This window comes from Myotis brandtii, unplaced genomic scaffold, assembly GCF_000412655.1.
Source record: "Myotis brandtii unplaced genomic scaffold, ASM41265v1 scaffold18167, whole genome shotgun sequence".
In the NCBI taxonomy this organism is placed as follows: Eukaryota; Metazoa; Chordata; class Mammalia; order Chiroptera; family Vespertilionidae; genus Myotis; species Myotis brandtii.
This window is the reverse complement of record NW_005356739.1, coordinates 20,806-21,742: the sequence shown is the minus strand read 5'-3', so window position 1 is coordinate 21,742 and position 937 is coordinate 20,806. Positions and strand designations below refer to the sequence as shown.

Here is a 937-nt window from a genome sequence, read left to right as displayed (position 1 = left end):
GCCCGGGGACCCCGACACTGAGGATGGCTGAGTCAGCACAGACTGGGCCCAGGATCCTGCAAGAGGGGGAGACACAGAGATGGTGAGTCTGGGTGTAGAGACAAGAGGAGGAAGCAGGGCCCATGTGTGTTCCCAAGGCCCCTTCCCCGACCCCTTATCCAGTCACCTGTGCAGTGAGCCAGGAGGGTGAGGAGGAGAGGGGCCCAGGCCATGGTGGAGGTCATCCCTGAGTCCTGCCTCCTGAGGCCCCACAGCTGAAGCAGAGCTCCCCACACCTCTCCCTTCCCCTCTTCATAGTCTGCTGAAGGGAGGGCCCACTCATGCAAATGAGGACCCCCTGGTTTGATCCCTCCCTGGGCCCTGGGTCTGGTCCCTGTGCCTGAGGATGGCAGGGTGAGGGAAGGGGTGGCGCTGTGTGGGACCCAGGGGGTGGCAAGGTCACAGCTGTGAGCCCTGAGCACAGGGCACCAGGCAGGGCCAGGGAACAGGTTGCAGCTCTGATGAGCCCAGCCCTTCAGCAGCAGCCCCTGAGCGCCCCCTGGTGCCCAGGCCTGGATGCACCACTGTGTCCCCTGCTGACTGAGCCCCTGAGGGACAGGTCCTGCCACCCCCAGCTCTGTGCACTGACCCCCTGGCTCAGGGCATCCAGGTGCCCCCTGAGGTGGCCTCCTCATCCCCTCAGGACACTCTCTATGTTCCCTCCGCCTCCTCCTGAAAGTCTGGGCCCGTCTCCCTGGCTGGTCATGGTCAGAACTGAGCTGGTGTCACTTAGGGAACTTTCCTCCCAGGATCAGGTCCAGAGCAGCGACCGTCCCTAGGAGGCGAGGTCCCTAATTTTCAGGACACAGTTTTATTTTTTTATGTGATTCCTCCCCTGTTAGAAATTAATCACTCTCTTCCCAGCACACAAATATTATTCTCTCAGTGTCCTTCCCTT

The 937-nt window shown here is 61.0% G+C and overlaps 1 gene segment (V, D, J or C); it reads right to left on the bottom strand.

Annotated features, from left to right (window-relative positions):
- Positions 1 to 282, bottom strand: part of LOC102245204 — a gene marked incomplete at its 3' end in the record, with an annotated part of 2,256 nt that extends 1,974 nt beyond the window's left edge. Inside the window, 2 exon segments of the V gene segment in view lie at positions 11 to 56; positions 167 to 282. Of these exon segments, the coding sequence occupies positions 11 to 56; positions 167 to 224 (104 nt within the window).
- Between the last annotated feature and the right edge of the window lie 655 nt (positions 283 to 937).